This window comes from Heliangelus exortis, chromosome 7, assembly GCF_036169615.1.
Source record: "Heliangelus exortis chromosome 7, bHelExo1.hap1, whole genome shotgun sequence".
NCBI classification, from domain to species: Eukaryota; Metazoa; Chordata; class Aves; order Apodiformes; family Trochilidae; genus Heliangelus; species Heliangelus exortis.
Window position 1 is genome coordinate 14,702,794 of NC_092428.1, and position 18,112 is coordinate 14,720,905.

The 18,112-nt window shown below is 51.0% G+C and overlaps 2 protein-coding genes and 1 long non-coding RNA gene across 8 annotated transcripts in view; 2 read left to right on the forward strand and 1 right to left on the reverse strand.

Moving 5' to 3' along the window:
* The first annotated feature begins 43 nt into the window (after nucleotides 1-43).
* On the forward strand, nucleotides 44-11,888 carry LOC139798393 (uncharacterized). Of its 2 annotated transcripts, none has more exons than XR_011726805.1 (4): nucleotides 44-316; nucleotides 5,410-7,381; nucleotides 10,647-11,198; nucleotides 11,386-11,888. It is a non-coding gene; the product is annotated as an uncharacterized lncRNA (long non-coding RNA). The 2 variants fall into 2 exon arrangements; XR_011726804.1 differs by lacking the exon at nucleotides 44-316 and adding an exon at nucleotides 4,688-4,702.
* ANAPC16 (anaphase promoting complex subunit 16) lies at nucleotides 5,439-12,757 on the reverse strand. The gene is made up of 4 exons (XM_071748964.1): nucleotides 12,646-12,757; nucleotides 10,760-10,917; nucleotides 8,046-8,120; nucleotides 5,439-6,227 (listed from the first exon to the last, which is right to left on the reverse strand). The coding sequence occupies exons 1-4, from the start codon at nucleotides 12,699-12,701 to the stop codon at nucleotides 6,112-6,114; spliced, it is 405 nt and encodes a 134-aa protein (XP_071605065.1). The 5' UTR covers nucleotides 12,702-12,757; the 3' UTR covers nucleotides 5,439-6,111.
* Nucleotides 12,094-18,112, forward strand: part of ASCC1 (activating signal cointegrator 1 complex subunit 1) — a 35,220-nt gene continuing 29,201 nt past the window's right edge. For 3 of the 5 annotated variants that reach the window (XR_011726803.1, XM_071748962.1, XM_071748961.1), the window contains exons 1-4: nucleotides 12,094-12,448; nucleotides 14,373-14,494; nucleotides 15,695-15,794; nucleotides 16,726-16,823. Coding sequence is in view for 4 of the 5 variants with exons in the window: in XM_071748962.1 (XP_071605063.1) it covers nucleotides 14,386-14,494; nucleotides 15,695-15,794; nucleotides 16,726-16,823 (307 nt within the window). In the remaining variant the exon portion in view is untranslated. Of the gene's footprint in view, nucleotides 12,449-12,902; nucleotides 13,058-14,372; nucleotides 14,495-15,694; nucleotides 15,795-16,725; nucleotides 16,824-18,112 lie in introns of those variants that run through there. The other 2 variants (XM_071748959.1, XM_071748960.1) reach the window with 2 other exon arrangements.

Below are 18,112 nucleotides of genomic sequence, written 5' to 3' on the forward strand. Positions count from 1 at the left end.
GGCCCCGCCCACTGCCCTGCTCTCCCGGCTCAGCACCCCTCGATACCCCTCGATACCTCTCGGCACCCCTCGGCACCCCTCGGCACCCCTCGGCTCCCCTCGGCTCCCCTCGGCTCCCCTCGGCTCCCCTCGGCTGCGCTCGGCTCGGCCACCATCCGGACCCGTCCCTGCAAAAGGCGCCGGGTGTTGCATCAGGAGGGCCCGGTTGGTCCTCAGCACCTCCCGCTGGGCTTCCCCGGCCGCCTGCCAACAGCTAAGGACTGGGCATCGCCCCTGCCTCCCCGGGGCCAGGGTCACATCTCGGGCAGCACCTCAGGTCTGCATACGCCCCTCAGGACGTGGGCCCCAACCCTCCTCAACTCAGGACCTGGGCCTCGCCCCCTCAGGTCCAGGGTCTCACCCTGGGGAGCCCCTCAGGGCCCGGTTTGGGCGTGGGCCTCACTGCAGGCCCTTCCAGGGCCAGACCCCATTCAGGCCTTGCCATTTGGCCTCAGATGCATTCTGGTGGAGACAGTAGCAGCATGGGGGACGTGCTGAGGCCACTTTGTGCCTTCTCCCCGTTGTTCCCCCACTCATCTCCGTGTGGTGAAAAGGGCCTGGCTGGCACAAAACCAGACAGCAGGTGACAGAGCTGTGAGCATTTTTATTACATCTTGTTCTTTAATCTTCCCACTGATAACCTTGGTCTTTCAGGCAGTGTTTGTGTGGTGAGCACTGGCAGGGCCTGATCCTGCTGGGAGTGGCTGGGGGCAGCCCAAGTATGGGACATGGGTGACTCAGGTTTGCTGCTGCTCAGCTTTGTTTTTTAAGCCAAACCCAAAGCCCAAGTTGTAGTGGATGATCAGGGTGCCAGTGTCCCATTAGCTAGCGTTGTCTGGGGTTCTTAAGAAAACTGGGGCTGTTGAAGTGAAATATGTTAAAAACTGGGCCATGGCCAGCCTGGGACAGGGGTGTTTTGTCCAGTGCCAGGCTTCTGGTAGCCCCCATCTGCCTCACTCAGTGGTCCCCGGAAACAGGAGCAAGACAGCTCCTCTGAGCTCTCAGATCTGTAAGTGTGTCCCCCCGTGGGTCCACGTGTGCCTGCCCCTGTGAACGTGACCTTTCTGAAGCCAGAACCTGAGGAGTGTGGGGAGCCGAAGGCCCAATTAATTGGTGATAAAGAGCTTTGTTTGTCCTCCCAGCGCTCTGCCTGCGGCTTTATCGGAGGAGCTGAGCACACTCTGAAGAGTTCTGGGAGCTATCTTGGGTACTGTCCTTCCTGAGCAGAGATTGATAACAGCCTGGTGGTGTAAACACATCAGAGGGCAGACGCCAGCAGGGAGAGAGGGGGACAGGCCCCCTGTGCCAGCATTGCCAGTCACCTCCACCATGGAGGGGATAGGAATAAATTATCCCACCCAAGAGCTGTGGGGCAGTGGGTGCAGAGGGTCCAGGTACCCCACAAGCAGCCATGGCAGTCAGGAAGTTGTTTTTCAGAGAGTGAAGGAAAAAGGGGGGCTTGAATCTCACAGTTTTGGGCGTAGAGGTCCAAGCTGGGGGGGGCGGGTGGCAACCCAGGAAGTGGTGGGGATATGTGGAGAGCTGAGAACAAGCCCTGGCTTGCACCCGTGGCACACAGGGCCATTGATCTGCTTTTCAGGACAAAAAACAACAGACCTCAACCCTGTTTATTAAAAATATACTCTTGATATTTGTGTGCTGTCTGGGTAATACAGCAAAATACTATACGTACACGGGCTCAGAAACATTTGGATGATGCTTGGTATTCTGTTTTTAACAAAATTTAGCTTGTGGGGTTTTTTATTCCCCACAACCACCAAGTCATTGCTACAAATGTTTGCTGGGTGAGGCTGAAAACAGATGGGGAACTGTTGGCTTTGGGGTCAAAACAGGGGGAAACAGACAAATAAATGAAAAAGAGGTAAAAGACCACAGGGAAGGCACCTTGCTAAAAATAAGCTTGAATCCTGAAGCTGAGCATAAATATTTTTCTTTCTTTGCCATAACATCGCCTGGTAGGCAGAGGAGCAAGCAGCCTCTGGTGGGGTGGCAAGATTTAAAGTGAAATATCATTTTTGTTCCCTGAAATAAGATAATCCTACAGTGATGGTGGGAGGGGAGGCGGTGTGGGGCTGGGAGCTTGTTTTCCTTCCTAAAGGCAACCACGGCCTCCAGGCTGCTCTGCTGCAGCAGAGCCTCTGGAAATGGTTTGGGACTAGAAAGCCTAATTTTAACTACAGTCTTAGTTGTGCCTGTGCTTCCCCTCCCTGGGTAATGCTGTGGTGTAAATCCAGCATGATTTTTGTGGCTGAGCAGCGTGTCTGTCCCTCTGAACCACCATCCTTTCTGAGGAGATCAGAACGGTGGCTCTGGATGATGGATAAAACGTTCTGGACAGCCTGTTCCTGGCCAGCTGCACCTCGTGGGACACCCCCTGATGGGATTTGCTCGATCCCTCCGATTTCCAGCCTCCACCGGCTTTGCAAAGGGTTAAGCAGGAGCTGGCGGGGGCGGCTGGCGTTGGGGAGGGTCCTGGCTGGGCCCCTGCCTGGGATTTGCTGAGCTCAGCGGTTTTGCAGAGCTGCGGAGGGGGGATGGGGCTGGGGAGGAGGAGGAAGGGAGGAGATGTATTACGGGGGGCTTGGTGAGTGCTTCAGAGCACGTCCCTGCAAGCCCTGCCCCGTGTGAGGCGGGGGGAGAAATTCCTTGCCCCATGGGGTGGCTGCTGTGGCGCACGGCACAGTCCCTGTCCTTTTATTGCTTCCCAGTGTGTCTGTGGCCCAAAAAGCCACTTTTAGGTAGATTTACACGTTATTTCAAAACATGATCGCCGGCCAGGGTTGGCACAGGAGATGGTGTGATCTTCTGTGGCCAAGTAATCCCATGAAGAATGTAACAGAAGGGCTAGACGGAGGCCGTGTTTTTTGGGGTGTCGTGGGTGTCTTTTGCACCCCCTCTGGCCCCGTGGCCGGGGGTGATGGGGACATGAGGGGTGACCCCACACTCCAAGCCTGTGGCCAGCTCTAGCACAGGAGCTGAGGCTGTGAGCTGTCTGGGACACCATGGCAGGTCCCGACGTGCCGCCGGTCGGGCCGGTCTGCGCTGCAGCCAAACTTTGGGGCCCGTCTCTTGCCCCCAGGACAAGCAGCTGCAGGCAGGGAGTCGGGCGGAGAAACGAGGAACATGCATCCAAGGATGATTGTGGACAGGTTTTGGCAGATGGGATGCCAAATGCCGGGCTGGCATCGTGCCATTTGAAGGGAGGGGATGTGAAATCCATCTCCCCACGGATGCGTTTGCCCCGTTGAAGAAAAGCTGGGAGCCGGTGTTTTTGGGAGGCTGCCGGGTGCTGCCCTGCATCCTCGGTGGCGGGAGAGGCCTTCCCTCACCGGGTGTTTTGGCTGGGCAGCATGGTAAGTTCATGCCTTGGCACCATCCCCGGTGCTGGGGACACAGCCAGCAGGGCGAAGAGCCAGGGAGGGGAGGTGCGAGCGGGGCCTGTGCCGGTACATAACGTTCTGCCGCAAGCACCCACAGGAAAACCAACCAGCAGCCCTGAACAGGACTCTTTGTTCAGCTTTTTTTTTTTTTTTTTTTTTTTTTTTTTAACTTCTTATTTTCCCTCCCCTCCCTGCGTCAACTTTTGCTCCCAGCTGACAGGCTCCCTTCCCCCTGTCCCTTCCCTCCCAGCTGCAGCCTCCAAACAGCGCCCAAGCCCCCAGCGTTGCTCAGAGCCCCCCCTGGGATGGGGGGGAACGGTGCTTCAAACCCCGCAGGAGGAATCCTGCTCTGCCCCACAGAGCACGAATAGGACAGCTGGGGAGTTTCCAGAGTTAAAAGCTGTGTTGAGGAGGTTGTTTTGGTTTTTTTTGTTTCACCCTCTGGTTTGCTCCTTACATAAAGTGTTTACTGAGCTGGAGGAGGGAGCGGCCAGCAACATGTTTTTGCATTCGTAGTACTGTACGGGCTGAACTTTTCACTTCCTCTCCATGGCTCTCGCACATGTGTCTATTTTGGTGCTGGGCACACATACCAGCAAGCCATGTACAGCACGGCCCGGGCCATTCCCTGCTCCTGGAAAACAAGGCACATGACAGGGGGCGGGGGAGGGATATGTGTTACCCAGGGAAATCTCAGCCCCGCAGTGTTTTGGACCCTCGGGCTTGCGGGGAGATCTGGGGAATGCTCGGGCTCTGTATCCCACTGGGATAAGCCGCAGGCGCCCATCCCCCGGCGCTCCCCAGAGGGCTGCTGGAGTGGAAAAGTTTCACTTGGAGCAGCAAAACGGAAAGGCTGGTTCTGCAGGCAGTGACGTTGGTGGCCCCACTGTAGGGCTGGCGAGTGGGTGGGACAGGGGGGCGAGTGAGAGGGGCTGTCAGGAGGGGTGCTGCTGCCCTGCACAGAGCCATTCTGAAACTTCTTGATATGGGGGTATTTTTGGCAAGTTTGGTCAAACTGGAGTAAGCCAGGTTAAAAATATGATGATCTAAACCAACCAAAAAAAGTTGAGGATTGAAATGCTCCCTTATTCTCAGAATCACCCCATCTGGGAGGGGGGTTTGACACCAACCACCATCATGATAGCGGCCAAGGACTCGGTTGCTGTGCAGGAGGCTTCACAAAGCCGGGGCTGGCAGCTCTCCAGGAGTGGGGGAGACCTTCTGGGCCAGGGGAGGCAGTGTGGGACACAGCTGAGTCTTAGGTGAGAACACCCCTGACACTGTTTCAGAAATGGTATGGTAAATTTCCAGGGGTGTGGAGCTGGAACTGGGGCTGCATCTGCAGACTAGGGCTGGCTTTTGGGTGGCTTGTGGCTCTGGATCACAAAAAGCTGACTCTGGTACTAGTTAGAAACAAATGCAGAAGGTGTCTGCATACCTTTTAGTTTTAGAGAAAGCAAACTGATGGTGATGTAACTGAGATGGAGATGAATTCAAATTAATCTGTTTTGATCCATATGTGGCTGAACTGAAATAGTGAGTAAAAATAAAATCACCTCATAAATAAGATGTTCAAAATGGAAGAAATAGGGGTCTGGAGCCACAAGTTGTATAACTGTGCAGAGCTATTTGTCCTACTGGGTAGCAAAACCAGGGCGTTGAGGCTCTGAGCAATGTAAAAGGAACATGTTAAAATGCTAAGGCAGAAAATAGAAATCCAGTTCCCTAGAAAACCAAGATTATTAAAATGGATGGATTTAAAGAAGGGTTTTCTGCTGGCAGAGTTAAAACAGGATTAAAATCCGATTTAATCCAATCTACTTCTGAGCATAAAACAAGTGTGGTTTCGTTCCTCTTGGAGGGTTTTGTGAAACTGAACTGAAGTTGACCATCATTAACAGCCAAGCTGCCTCTAATCTCATTAAACCTCCTGTTACAGACTGAGCAGCTGTTTCTTTTCTTTCCTCAGACCTCCTCACACCAAGCTGAGCAAAGATAAAACGTTTCAAAGACAAATTTTATTATCGTGGAGCAATCTAATACATAGCAAAGAGGAAAAAAGTTTCAGGGTATTAAAGATAAAGCTTCTGCATTAGAGAGCAGTGCTCTACCAGCACTTGCTGTGGTGACACAAGAGGAACAGCAATGGAGAGAAAACATCTTCACCAATACACAAGGTACCCCTGGAGAAAGGGTCACCCTATGACCCCTCAAACTGACCAGGGACAGTCCTCATCCTGTTCATCCCTCAAAACAGTGGCCAGGGCTGACAAGAATTTTTGGCAGATCATTGTGCCTCTGTTCTCCCACTGCCCAGTCCTCCAGCAATGTGCCAGACAGGCCAGGCTGAGTTACTGGGCTGCTCTCCTCATCACCACACTCTTAAAGTCTTCCCACCTCTGTGAACAAAAAGGTGATTCTCAGAGTTCTGTAAAACTGATCCTACCTTACAGAAACCCAGCCCTGCCAACTGTAACGCCACAGGTGATTTTAAAAATCCTGTCATTTCCACTTACTGGCAGCTTTACTTAGGAAAAAAACAACAAAAAACCCAAAAAGGCCCACTCCTGCAGGTACAGCTGTCAGCATCCTGCTAAATGGGGGGGGATGTTTTGAAACCAGGACAGAAATGTTTTTCTTCTGCTCCCTGACAGCAGCAATCCAGACATGCTCAGCCTGAGGAGGGAGTGAATCCCAGGAGCTGCTCGATGGGCTTGTACCTCCACTCATCTGCCTCCAGCTCTTCCACCAGACCAGCTAGTTTTTCCATCCGGGTGACTTGTTGATCTGCGAGAAGTTCAAAGGTAACTGTGTGGTTTGCAATGACAGCGCAATTAAACCTTTCAATTACATGCAAATTCCCAGCTGTCAACAGGGAACAGAGTAGAATAAAACCCACTGTGCTGATTTGAATATAAGCCCACTCCACACGATGCCCTGTGCAAATGGCAAGACCTCACCAGATCTCAGGAGAAAGGAGGGACAGGCTTTTCCACCTCATCCAATGCTGAATGAGTATTTACCCATCCCTGCCCGTGCCGTGTAAATTCAAGTCCTAACAGGGAAGCATGAGGCTGATTAATGTAAGGAGGTGAAAACAGGATGAAGCTCATTTCTTTAGCATAAATATTTATAGTGCAGAAGAACAGAGAAATTCAGAGCAAGCTCAGTCAGCCCACAGTACTGCTGGGTGCAGCTTGAGCTTGATTTTCACGAAGGTCCTTCAAGGACCTGGCTGGAGCAGAAAAGCTCTTGTGATCCGAGCAGGCTAAAGACACCAAGGTTCCCTCTGAGAGATGGGTGGCCTCCCTGGGGACTCCCAGGACTACTTGTTCCCCTCAGCTTTACTGAAAAGTGGTGCGTTGGGCAGGCAGGCTCCTTTTCCAATTAAACTATCTGGTAGAGAGATGGGAACAGCCCTTCTCTTGGCTCCACCAGAAATTCAACAGTGCAGCTGCCTCTTACACCCCAGTATGAGCTGACTTACTGCAAGAGGTGGGACATAAAACGTACAAGATTTATGCTGACTGGAGCAGTGGGTGCTTTTAAAGAGGGACTGTTCTCACTCCACCTCCTGCAACAGAGTGCTTTTGGGAACTGTTAAACAAGCAAGCCAAAAAACGATGACCTCAATTTTTTTTTTTTCCAGCTTTCTCCCTTTTTTACAGGGAGGTAACTTGTGCTCCATAAACCAGTCTGAACATCTGTTGCTGATCATGGTGCCAATCCGTGCAGCAAACACTGGCTGCTACAGTCCCACTAGCTGTGGAAACAATGGTTCTGAAATTCAGCTTTGCTTTTCGGTTCAGAAATAGAGGATAACAGCCCTGCAAGCTGCTGCATGCCCCCAGACCTCCTCCTGCCAACCCTCACTGACTGACAACAGGAAACCTCTCTGGTCTGAGACAACACATGGAAGCAGCCATTCTAGCTGCTGAGAGGTGGGGACCAGAAAGGATATGACCCTCAAGTAGCAGAAAGGATCTGGTGCTGAGCTCTGCCCAGCGTCTGGAGAGCACACACAAGCTGCTGTGCAGCCAAGCCCATTGTTCAGCTCCAGGCACCTGGGAGGCAGGGGAAGGCCCCAGGAGGGAAGCAGAAGTTCAAACAAGATGCAAGGCTCTTTCCTGGGGAGGTGGGGAGCAGTCAGCACTCCATGCCACGCACCTGCACGTCCATCTCCTGAACACCTCTGGAAACTTGGCTTGAGCCTGCCAGTGTCACCAGGGCTTAGCAGAGAAACAAAGGTGGAATCAAGTGTCTCTGCTTGAGGCCAGAGAGACAGTCATTGCTGGGCCAAGATCAGAGTGTGGGCGTTTCCTGCCTGTAACCTCCTCTCCTGCCTCACCTCTGGTGAGGGCAGCGCACAGCACACAGGGATGGAAAAACAAGCTTCAGAAGGTGCAGTCTGTTCCCACCCAGGCTGTGTGGGTTCCTGGTGCTTTGCATAGGGCTTGCAATAGGACTCTGATGGTGGCCTGACTTAGCGTGAATTTGCCAACTTAAAAGGCACCTCTTTTTTTTATTGTGGTTGGCACCCGGGAACATGTCAGCTTTTTCTCTGTGCTGCCCTGCCATCTTTCCCCTTCAACATGCAGTGCTTACCATGTTTCACTTGCTTTAATGTAGAAGCCACCTGATAGCTGAAGACAGACTCACAGAGGAATCTTTCAGAGCCATCTGTAAACAGAAAAATGAAGGGGGTTTAATCTGAGTTTTAAGACTGAGCAGCCTTAACTGCGTGTCACTGACCTTGTATTTTTACATTTGAGGTGTGGGTTTCTCCATGTGTCTCATTCTGACACTCACCCCTACACCCAGCACTTGGGTTTTTGAACTGTGTGCTCAGATCTTGAGTAGGGCTTCAGCTGGCTCCCAGTGCCACCAGGAATGGCCATGCTACCTGGGAGACATCCCAGCTGATACCCAGCCACATTGCCTTGCCAAGCAATTTTATTCCATTTTAAATAGAAGGTAAGCTAAGGCAGTATTATTACATCCATCTGGATTTATCTGTGTGCCAAGTACTGACACAGATTACAGAATCACAGAATCAGCCAGGTTGGAAAGGACCTCTGAGATCATCAAGTCCAACCCTTACCCCACTTCCGCTGTGCTTCCCAGACCATGGCACTGAGTGCCACATCAGTCTCTCCTTTAAAACCTCCAGGGACAGACAATCCACCACCTCCCTGGGCAGCCCATTCCAATGCCTGATCATCCTCTCTATAAAGAATTTCTTCCCAATATCCAACCCAAACCTCCCCTGGCAGAGCTTAAGTCCCTGCCCTCTTGTCTTACTGATGGCTGCCTGGGAGAAGAGCCCGACCCTCCCCTGGCTCCAACCTCCTTTCAGGGAGTTGTAGAGAGTGATGAGGTCTCCCCTGAGCCTCCTCTTCTCCAGCCTCAACACCCCCAGCTCCCTCAGCCCTTCCTCACAGGACTTGTGCTGGATCCCTTCACAGCCTCCTTGCTCTTCTCTGGACCTGCTCCAGCACCTCAATCTCCTTCCTGAACTGAGGGGCCCAGAACTGGACACAGGACTCGAGGTGAGGCCTCACCAGCGCTGAGTACAGGGGCAGAATCACTTCCCTGGACCTGCTGGCCACACTGTTCCTGATACAGGCCAGGATGCCATTGGCCTTCTTGGCTACCTGGGCACACTGCTGGCTCATGTTCAGCTTCCTGTCAATCCAGACTCCCAGGTCCCTTTCTGGCTGGCTGCTCTCCAGCCACTATTATACTCCTTTCTTCCAAAAAAAAGTCCTCAAAACCTGATGGTTTATTTAAAAACAAGTGAGATAGTTAAAATAACAATAAAAATCCATCAGTTAGTGGGAAGTTTTGGAGAGGAAACTGGTGTACAGCCACCTCACTAGCACTTGCCTGATGGAAGAATGGGTTATCACCTTCTATCTCAGAAATTTAAATGCTAACCTAAAGCTTCATGTGACAGGGACAGTGTTTAGTTGTTCCTGAGACCCAGGAAAGACAAACTTTTGTGTTACAGATAGCCAGGTCAGCCCAGAGCAAAGTCAAGTAAAAGCTCCATGCTGTAAAGACAAGGAAGAGAAGCAATTTCAAAGACTTAAGGGTAGAAACAAGATGCCTGGCCCTGGAAAATCTCATCCCAAGTTGAACCCGAGGTAGGAGGGAAGATTTTGAGTTTTGCCATGCATCAGAGCAGCCTTTTGCAAGGTGCTAAATGCTGTGTTGGTGCTGCCCCACACTGTTTCCAAACAAACCCTTCCCTCTCCGGCTCTGATTCTCCAGCCTAGCTGTCCTGCTGAGTGGCTCTCGGGAGAAACAGTTGTCTGTCTTGTTGTTAACACAAAATGCTTCATTATTTTAATTTGTTTGGAGGCCTTGTTAAGTTCTATGAGCAAGCCTTTAGTCATAATTACTTCAATAGACTGGCATATGCGCTCTGGTGTGTAATAAAAACAGTCCTTGGACACCGTAGTGATCAGTCCCCAGCTGCCCTGTCCTGCCACGTCTGCCTCCACTGGAGCTGCAGGGCTCCCCCAGTGAACTTCAGGCTCATGCAGTCAAGTGAGCAGTGTGGTGCCACAGAAAGTTCAAGAGGAGCAGACAGACAGAAAAACCTTGGCTTAACCCTGTCCTCTGGAGGATCTGCACTTCCTCCCCCACCCATTGCAGGGACGTGCAGTGGTGACAGCAGGGATGTGCCTGGGTCCTCCTCCAGAGCTGGATCAGAGCTCTGACCCTCTCCAGGGGGCCCAGGAGAAATGCTCAAGAGTGAGCCCAAAAGGGGAATGTGCTCAGGGTTGAAGGATTAACAGAGAGGTCTAGTTCTGATTTATCCTCTCAGAGACCTCTGCAGCGAGGTTTTGAGTCAAGGGCAAAAGCAAGCCTCAGCCTCGTATTTCCTGGCCAGCAGGGATACAAGCTGCCTCCTGTTCTAAGATAGTCAAATCCAATCCCAGAATGTGTTTTGCCAAGAAAAATACTCCTGCCTCAGCTATCTGTACAGTAATTCCTGCCCGACATCAAAGGATTAGCTAACAATAAGCAATTAACACCATCATGACCCCTTTCAAGTAGATCCCCTCCTTGTCTGAAGTGTTCTCATAGAGCTAAAAAACAGGTGATGGCCAGAAAAATCTCTTCCTCGTGGACAACTGGTGGGAGAGCTGGGGCTCCTTGGGATGTATCTGAACCGTGGCACTTCCTTTCTCCCTCCAGCTTTTGTCAGCTGAAGTCTGAAAACACAGCTGGGTGCCACTCTCAGCACCTCCCTTGCAGGGGCTGCCTGCACACCAGGAGGAGCAGGGAAGGAAAAGTGCAGGAGCAATCACCTTCCAGCATCTCCCCGGCTCCTTTGGGGTATGTGAAGAGGGCTTTTCTGGGGGGTGCCAGGTCTGAAACACTGAACCCCGACCCCGTTACAGAGCTGCCGCTGACCCCGCCGGCTGAAGAGGATGAGGAAGAGGCTGCCATTTCACCCCGTCCCAGCCTGGAAGAGGAAAAAAGGAGTAAAGCTGAATTAGGAAGGTTGTCTCGGGAGTTTCCCAGGGCATGAAGCCAGCAACCGTGCGTGGATCTGACGGCAGAGGAAGGTGGTGAGGTGCAGGAAGAGCCACCAAGCACAGCTCTCAGCTGCCGCCCCTGCTCCGCGGCTTTTCGGCCTCAGAGTGCTCGGGGCTGCCCTGCTCACACGGGAGATGCTGCCTGCACCCAGGGCAGGGACAGGTGCACGTAGCTGTCACACCACGTGGTGGCACCCAGAACCTGAAGGTAACCCGTGTCTGACCCCTTGGACAAGGGGGCCTGGGAATTCAGCTGGAGCGTGTGTAAAAATAACCTGGCACAGGTCGCTGGCCTGAATTCCCTGGCCTTCAGCTGCCTGGCACTCTTCCCACGCCCCAGGGTCATAAAAAGATTTTTTTTTTTTTTTTTTTCCTTTTCTTTGCCTTGTTTCCAGGAGCACAAACATGGAAAAAGACCTACTGCCTCATAAAACCTGGAAGCCTGCAGGACTGCCAGTTCCAGCAATGCATCCTGCTGAAGCCACGCTGTGTTCACAGCAACTGCTCTCTGCATCACTCCAGATGGGGTTGTGCTTTTAAAACACTGAATTTGACCTAAATAAATGATGGCTGAGTGTCCATCTGTCTATACAGCACAATTCTGGTTGCCTCTTGCATACCCTTTTCTCAGCCTTGGCTTTAAGAGGTATTTGCTGTATGTTTGTCACGATAGAGCACTTAAAAGTTGTCACATACCTCTCTGATAGTAAAATCTTTTCACTTGTAATCAACAGCACTTGCTGCTCCCTCCAAACCACTTATAAAGCATTTCCCAGTTATCCCGCCCATGTGATTAATTTCTATTACTTTACTATTTGATACACTTACCCAGATTCTTGAGGCTAGGCCTTTAGAAAGCACCCAAGGCTTTAGCAGAGAAAATGGGTTTTTAAAAGGCTGTCATCACCAGGATTTGTTCAGTTAGTTCGCTCTGTTAAGCTCAAGGTTGTTTACTGTGATACGATACAAAACAGCGCTGCAGCTCACAGCAGGCTGGGGCTTAAGGCCTGTGATGGGAAATGCCTGGATAAAACCTTGGATATGGCAGCAACACCTCCCGCAACGAACCGGGACGTGCCCGGCGCCCCCCGCCCGCCCCTGGGGGAAGAGACGTGAAGGGTTTACGCTGAAATGGTGCCAATCGGGGCTCGCAAACCCAGCGGCAACGCAGCTAGAGGCGCAGGATGCCTTTTGAAAGAGACTGAGGCAAACACAGAGGAAGGGGGCGACAACCGAGGCCGGGTCCCGTAACACCGGGTCGGGCGGCACCGGCACCGGCACCCCGAGCTGGGGAGCAGCTGCTGCACTGCGCATGCGCAACGGTGCCCCTGGCCCACACCCCCCCCCGCTACGGCCGCTGCCTCGAGACCGCCAAGGCGCATGCGCAGCTCTGTTTGCCCCAGCCCCCGCCCCTCTCGCCATGGCCCCTCCCCGGCTTCCGTAGCCAGCTGCTTCCCGGTAAGTGAGGCCTTCCCCCCCCGGCGCCAGCCTCTTTTCCCCGGTCCCTCCGGTCCCTCCGCTCCCGCTCCGCCGAGTGCTCCTTCCCCTCCCGCTCCGCTCCGCTCCGCCCCGCCTCGCTCCCCTCCCCTCCCCTCCCATCCCATCCGCGATCCCATCCCCGCTCCCATCCCCGTTCCGGCCCCTCCGGCCCTTACCTGGTCGCGCGGACGGTTTGGCGCAGGCGGCGCGCGTGATCGCGCTCGCGGTGCATGCTGGGCCGGGCTCGCGGCCGCGGCTTGTTCCTACTTCCGGCGGGAGTGCGGTAACCCATGGCAACGGCTGCGTTCTGCCGGGCCTGGTAGGGCCGCGGGTGGGACCGAGGGGTGCCCGCCGCTCCCCGGGCCTTGCTCAGGGCTGTAAACCCAGCGGTGTCTTACGGGACAGGGTCCTGTCCTCGGCCCTCAGCGCGGCCGGTGTCAGTGAAGGTGAGGCCAGCGTCTCCCGCGGGAGCCTGGGCCTAATCCTGCACCGCGATGCGGGCCTCGCAGTTTCACCTCAGCGCTCTTCGGGTAGAGGCCGGACTCCCTGTCACGCATGTCTCGTGCGGCTGCTACCGAGTGTGCAAAGGTCCTGTATCAAGAAATCGTGACACCAGCTTTGCAATTTAGAAAAGAAAAAAGGCTGAGTGGAAACAAACAAAACCCCAACAGCAGTATGGGTTTTTTTCATGATTCCCCCTGTGCATAGTGCACATCTGCATTTTCCTGAACTACAACAGGAATGCCTTTTTATTTTATTTAAACGTAAGTTGAGGTGGTTTGAAGTCATTTCAGAGGGCTTCAGTTGAGGTGAAGTGCAATAACCATGAGAACCTCATGTCACTCCATGAAAAAAACCCAGGAAAGATTAATTTTTAGAGGCAAGCTTTTAAATTTTTCCTCTTGGGTTTTGTTGTACTGGGCAGGGAAATTTCCCAAAGATGTCTTTTGTTTGATTTTTGTGGAGACTTGTCTTCTGAGTAACAAATTTTTGTGTTAACAACATTAAGATAAACTGAGATACACAACATTAACAGTATCATTGAACATAGAAATTTAAGTACTGAAGATGTGAAATCTGTCAGACGACTGCCAGTTCTTTCTTTTTATGCCATAAAATGCTTTTCACTGTAAAAAGTTTAACTTGATGCTCTGTGTTTCTTATTTAGTTTGGAATAATTCAGGGTCCTGTAAGACTTATGTGCTTACACCTGCAGCTTCCCAGGGAGCTCTGAGCTGGGGGGCAGGAGGTGTAACCACTCACCCCATCCCTCAGAGCACTTTGCTTCCCTTCCCCACCCACCTCCCGAGCAGATCCACGGAACTGGGTTTGCTTTTGGCTCCTTAGGCCTTTGAGGAAAGAGTGGAGGGTGGCTGGTGTTTTGAGAGAGGTCAGTCTTGTAGGAGATTCCTGGTGAGGAATCTCACCTTTGTTCTGAAGCTGTGGAGAATAACAAGGTGAGACAGCAGAGAGCTGTGTAGGGTGCTGGAACAGCACACTGACTGAGGCTGCCCTGAGTTTTAGGGAAAACCTGTAGGTATTAGGGAAAGTGGTGATCAGTTGCTGACTGCACGGGCAAAACCCATGATGCTTCATTAAATATCTAATACTGCTTCAATTTCCCAGCTTTGCTTGGTTGTACTTCACAAGATGACAAAGAGTGCTTGTAATTTCTCCTGAAATGAGTCTTCAAATGTGTGATGTAAGGCTTGAGGAAGTGTTCCCTTCCTGACATCTCCCCTGCGTACAGGAGGAGTTGCTGCTCTTTTGGAGGTGCAGGTTTTGCTCTTTGCTGAGCCCCTCAGAGCTCCCCTGATGCCTCTCACCTGTTATCCAGGAGGAAACCTCAGGATTTACCTTTCCTGGTCCTGAGTTAGCAAAGCTGCCTCTTGTTTTGCCTTAGGAGGAGGAGTGGGATGGACGTCCTGAGGCCCTCCCTGATAAGGATTGGGGGGCGAGTGTACAGGAAGAATCTCATCCGAGAGCAGGACAACCAGCGTGAGGAGGAGGAGGAGTTCTGTGCAGGTAAGGAGAGCTGCTCCAGGCAGGACTGTGGTGCTGTGTCTGTGAAGGCATCAACACGAGGGAGCTCTTGGTGGTCTCCCTGGTGTCTCCATGTGCCCCAGGACCTGCCTGTGCAGGGGACTGAGGTGTTCAAGAGGGAGGAAGATGCTTTGTGTTGGTCCTTGAGGATCTCGCTGGCCAGCAAGTGGATGGAATCCCTGTGACCTCGTTAGGTTAGGTCACATGAACTAAATGACTCTCAGTTGTTTGCTGGCTGTGAGAGATCTCCAGTGAAGAGGGAATAAAAATGAGCTCCACAATTCTGTTTCCCCCACGTTCCTGAAGTGCTTTTCTTTTTGGTGATTATTTGCAGATAAGCAAGAATAGAAGCTGCTCACTAAAGATCTTCTGTCCTTGCAAGATTGTCCCTTAAAGAATTGGCCTTTTACAATGTGGCTTTTGGAAGACATTCCCTATTTTGGGCACAAAATTCTTCCTGCTCTGATGTATTTTATTTTATCTTCTCCATATGTTTGTTGTAGTTCTGCATGAGTTGTGGGCCCAGAAAAGCTCAGCTGTTATTTCTCAAGTGGAAAGGGTTGTGGCCATCGTGTCCTGTTTCTCTGTTCCACCCTGCCTTTCAGTTGGTTCAACAGCTTTAACAAGCTGCTTGGCACCTAAATTAATCCCTGCATGTGTTGTAGAAGAGGTAGAAACCATGACATGGCTTTCTGGAGGTCATGTTTGGTCCTCACAGACCTGACCGGGCTGCCCCTGGGTGGAAGGTGCAGCTCTTCCTCCATGCCAAAGGTGTGAGACGTTCTCTGTTTCATACAAAGCTCTGCCAGAACCTTTGAACCAAAACTATCCTCAAATTTTATTGGTATTTTCTCATGACTCTAGATTTCTGCCTAGGTCACTGAGAGGGCTTCCACCCTGCCAGGAGAAGAGACCATTCCCAATGGGTCATTGCACCACTTCCAGCTGTAACCTGGGCTGTAGCTACACCTTTCCTACACCCCCAACCCAGCACATATAGAAGCAGTCGTATTTTCCAGAGCTGGTAGTAGGGTGAGATAAAAAGCAGTGAGCTGCAACAGAGAGGAGTCCTTTCTTCCTTTATTTAACCCTGGGAGATGGTATCTGTCAGACTCTTGTCCTACATAAAGCAGTGCCAAACTCTACAAGGTTTTTACAGGGTCTGATGTTTTTTTCCTGTAGGCCCCACTGACTGTGCAGATGAACCCTGCGATGCCTTTGTGGTGGAAGAGACCGAGAGAGGCTTCCAGTGCAGAGTGGAGGTTCCCAGCCCATTATACAAGTGAGCCTGCATGTTTCTGGTTTATTCGAGTCACTGCTGGGAAGCAGTTGAGTGCAGAATATATATCTTTTGAGGTCAGATTAAGTGCTGGATCTGGGAAACATATTCTGTTTTGTGCTTGCGGATTTTAGCATTTGGGAGGGGAAAATTGGCAGTGCTTTTTTGGTGCAGTTGTGCCATGCTTGACACTTTGCCTTCCCTGTGACAGTGACAGCAGGTGGTGCTTTCTTGCTGGCAGGGGAGTTTTTGAGCATCTCTCCCCTTGAACATGAAAGCTCCAGAGAGGGTGGTAGAAGGGGAGGAAGAACTGGGGCGAGCAGCCTGGCAGGGAGAGTTTGTGAAAGCTTGGAGAGGAAACACACTGTTGATCACAGAACTGACTATTGACTCCAGTCTGGTGTTTGCTGGGGAGCCTGTAGTATTCAAAGCTTTATCTGGATGTTTTTGACAGTTTTATTGATTGAATAAAAATTTCAGTATTCCAGTATTTTCAGTAATTTCAGTATTTTTTACTGAAATACTGGGAAGGAAAAGTGTTCTGTTTTTGTATTTGAATGCTGGCAAATGGCTACTGTGGGAAAAACAAAAAGCAGAAAAGGAGGGGGTAAAGGGATAACCCAACTGATGAGCAAACAGTGGCAGAGCTGTGATGGAGCCCCTGACTTATTTTTAGCTGTAGGCAGTTGTGAGCCACAGCTCAGCATCATCCCAAGGTCCTGGGCTGGTCACATGTACAGTCCTGGGAGAAGCCTCTGTGCCTGGACCTGGTCCTGCCCAAGGAGCTGAGTGTGTGCATCCCTCTGACATGGATATCTTGAGTCTGGAGCCAGCTCAAAGCCTGGCTCACCTGTGGCAGGGCTCATCTGCTGGCTGATGGGGAGCAGCCCAGCAGCACTGTGGGAGGGACTCTCTTGCACTTTTCTGCCTCCAGGTACATCATTGGGAAGAAAGGGGAAACCAAGAAGAGGCTAGAAACAGAGACTCGAACCTCCATCAGCATTCCCAAGCCTGGAATTGAAGGAGAAATTGGTGAGTTTAATGTGCATGAAGTTGGTCTTCTGTCATTGGCTCATGCACAGGCATGATTTGAGCGGTGGTGGTGAGGATAGGAAGTGTTTTTCCTTTAATTCCTACCCCTGACATGGCATTGATTCACTTCATGGCCTTTGAAAAATCACATTTCTCCAGAGTTTATTTCCCCTATCTATAAGTCCTTATAAAGTAGTATAAGGGTTTTTTTTGGAGAAAAAACCAAAAAAGTGTATTTTAAGCCTATGAATAGTCTCTCTGAAAGCACTTCTGGTCCTTAAATGACTGGTTTGAGAATCACAGATTTGGACCTGAGTATGCTTCTTTTTTAAGTACTACCATTTCCATTAATAAGAAACTGTAATATACATCCAGAAAAGAGGTAGTTTGTTGTATATTTATGCATGAAATAAACTTCAATATCTGCTTTAATATGAGAAGTGTTTTGATGACATTGCTGCCTTTCTGGTGTCATTTGATCCCGACAGAGCAGGCTTTTGTATGCCATATGTTCCTTCTCATCACTTCCAATGGCTTAAAAAAGAAAAGAGGCATTGCTCCTAAGGGCTGTCTTGCACAGGTTTCTGCTTGAGTGGATCTCCAGTGTGCCTCTTATGGATAATTGGTGATAATTAGCAGGGTCTACAGTTAATGTTTGTAACAGAGTTGTAAGGAGTGAGTGAGTGAGTGAGTGAGTGAGTGAGTGATGGGGACATCCACCCGTGGTGCTGCACAGAGACATGGCAGCACTTCTCAAGAAGTGGGTCTTGACTCCTTCCTGAGAGCTGTGAAGGACTATCAGGAAGGCTGAGAGATATTGAAAACATGTAATAATAGGAAGCAAAGAAAATTCTTGCTTCTGGCAGTTCTTCCCTTTCAAGCTCAAGTGTTCTCTGCTTGGTGCCTTGAAGTGCACATACAAATGATATAGGCTGTCTTGATCTCTGAGAGGTTTTCTTTTCTTTTTCACTTTTACTGTCTTTATGGAAACTTGAAATAGTGCTCCAGAAATCTGAAGAGCCACTGAAGTGATAAACTCTTAGTTATTGTTTTGTAGGCACTCAGAGCTGGCTGACTTGAGAGCAGAAGGGTACTTTTGATGGCATCATCTGTCTTTACAGAGGAAAGCACAGTCATGTCAGGCATTTTAAGTTGAGTGGAGATTTCTCCATGCACAGTTGGGGGTTTCAGTTCCTGTTGCTTCTTCAGTGAGCCCAGGGCCAACACTGGAGAGGTGCTGCTGTGCAGGTTTTTCTAATTACCTCCCGACATCATCTGGGTGGAGTATT